The 2408-nt window shown below is 40.6% G+C and overlaps 1 protein-coding gene across 1 annotated transcript; it reads left to right on the top strand.

The window, feature by feature from the left end:
* The first annotated feature begins 1407 nt into the window (after window positions 1-1407).
* On the top strand, window positions 1408-2127 carry LOC133034303 (uncharacterized). Its single transcript, XM_061109360.1, has one exon. It carries the CDS (start codon window positions 1408-1410, stop codon window positions 2125-2127), a length of 720 nt encoding a protein of 239 aa, XP_060965343.1.
* The last annotated feature ends 281 nt before the right edge of the window (window positions 2128-2408 follow it).

Consider the following 2408-nt stretch of genomic DNA (forward strand, 5'->3'; position numbering starts at 1 on the left):
ATTACCCACTTGCAGGCCATGTTCGACATATTGCGGCGATACAAGATGCGTCTAAATCCGTTGAAATGCGTCTTTGGGGTGGGCTCTGGGATACCATCACCGACTAAGCCAAAGGAGGTTCAAAGCCTCACAGGTAAAGTCGCGGCTTTAAACCGCTTTATATCCAGATCCTCTGATAAGTGTAAAGAGTTTTTCCAGACTTTGAAAGGCAACAAAAGGTTTCAATGGAACGAAAAATGCGAGCAGGCCTTCCAAGCTTTAAAAACGCATTTGGGGCAACCTCCAATCTTATCGAAGCCGTTGTCCGGAGAAGTTTTGTCTATCTATTTGGCCGTCTCCGAATATGCGATTAGTTCAGTACTAATACGCGAGGACCAAGGACGCCAATACCCGGTATATTACGTTAGTAAGCGACTACTAGACGCCGAGACATGTTAGGGGCATGTGTTATAGTGAGATTTCTCTCACCTAGAAACTCGAGACCAGACTCTTTAAAGGACACGTGTATTCAGATTTCCAATTAAAGCTGAATGTCCGTGAGAGACTTCTCGAAGTTTAGACCTCGCCCAGGATAAAACCAGCGAGGTACTGCGAGTGCGACCTAAGTCGAACCACGTAACCGTAATTCTCATCATGCAGGGTAGATCCAACTCGCATGTGTCAGAACATGTGCGAGTGTCCCCTCTATATTTCCGCGACAAGTATAGAGACCAACTCTCTATGATACAATCTGGTCCCAACGACCCAATAGCCCTGACAAACCGATATGAATTCGCATGTCCAAGTTCTACCAGCTCCAACATGCGATGTCTACAAGGGGCGATTACCTAAGGGCGCAGACGTTCCAAACGTACTGGCGACCCTGCAAACTCAACAAACGGAACATGAACAGTCAACTCGCAGATGCGGAAGACGCATACGTTGATGAACTTAGTAACTGTTACACATTTATTGATGTTAGCGTTGTTTGGGTTTAATTATTGCAATTCAATATGTAAATAATGGATTAACAATGAATGTAATCCTTGTGTAACCGATTGGACACCTACTTTGTATATAAAGGGGTGATCCACCATGAAAAGGGCACCTACGAATCCTTTGCTACAGTGGACTAAGCAGATCACAATCTAAGTGAACCACTATAATTCTTTGTCTTATTTACATTTTCCAGCCTTGTTGTTTGTTCTTGCATTCCCAGTCGAGTACTCGCCATTTTAGGTCGAATACTCGCACTTGTCATTTCCCTGAAAAATTCTCCTTTATATTAATTAAATAATACATTTTGGTGTTGCGAAATTCACTCGACAACAAAGGGCCATGGGCCATTGCTTGGGAAGCTATTTGTCAACCGAAGTCAGTAGGAGGTATAGGTTTCAAAAAAAAATTGCATCTTTGAACAAGGTTGCAATGGGGAAATATGTGTGGTTTGTGGCAAATAATAAAGATATCCTTTGGTTGAGATGGATCAACAGTGTCTATCTACACAATACTGACTGGTGGAGTTACAAGGTAGCAAATCAAGTTAGGTGGTATTGGGGATGCTTAGTCAAACTCAAGGATCAGTTCAAAGATGCCTTGAATGGCCATATGGTGTTGCAGCACAAATACAATGTATCCCAAGGATACAATCTATTCTGTCCAACCCAAACTAAGGCTCAATGGAGTAAGCAAGTATGGGGAATGTTAAACACACCAAAGCATAGCTTCTTGCTATGGCTGGCTATACAGCAGGAGCTCAAAATAAAAGATAGGCTGCTAAAGATGGGGATTATTAAGGAGCAGACTTGTCTGCTTTGCAGCACCCAAAATGAATCAACTGCATATTTATTCTTTGAATGTACAGTTTCTCAGCATTGTTTGGAGGATATCAAAGCATGGTTACACTGGAATACTTCAAGTAATACTATGTCCAACCTTATTCGATGGATTGGAAGAGCCAAAATTAGTAGCTACAGGAAATTGGTTCTTGCAGCTGCTATTGCAAGTCTAGTTTACCACCTATGGAGGATGAGGAACAGTTTTTTATGGGAGAAAGAGCAGCAGGATACGACTAAGTTGTGCAAAGAGATCAAAGCTGGTGTAATCCAAAGAATAAAACTATTCTGGCCAAAAAAAGATCAAGAATGAAGATAAAGCATGGTTTTTTACATTGTAATTTAGCATTGTATTTTTTTTTAAAAGTTGTATAGAATATAATTGTATAGTTGATTAGTTTAGGCCCTCCTTGGTTGCTATTAGGTTGTAAACAAAGTTTTTGAGCCAATACATTTCCTGATTCATCAAAAAAAAAAAAAAATCCTGACTGAGGTATAAAAGGATTTTCTTAATCCCTTTCTTCTCTTTCACTATCTCAGACTTTCAAAAACTCCATTTTTGAATTTCCAAGCCAGAGCTCTCTATTCTCTAGA

This window comes from Cannabis sativa, chromosome 2 (genome assembly GCF_029168945.1).
Source record: "Cannabis sativa cultivar Pink pepper isolate KNU-18-1 chromosome 2, ASM2916894v1, whole genome shotgun sequence".
In the NCBI taxonomy this organism is placed as follows: Eukaryota; Viridiplantae; Streptophyta; class Magnoliopsida; order Rosales; family Cannabaceae; genus Cannabis; species Cannabis sativa.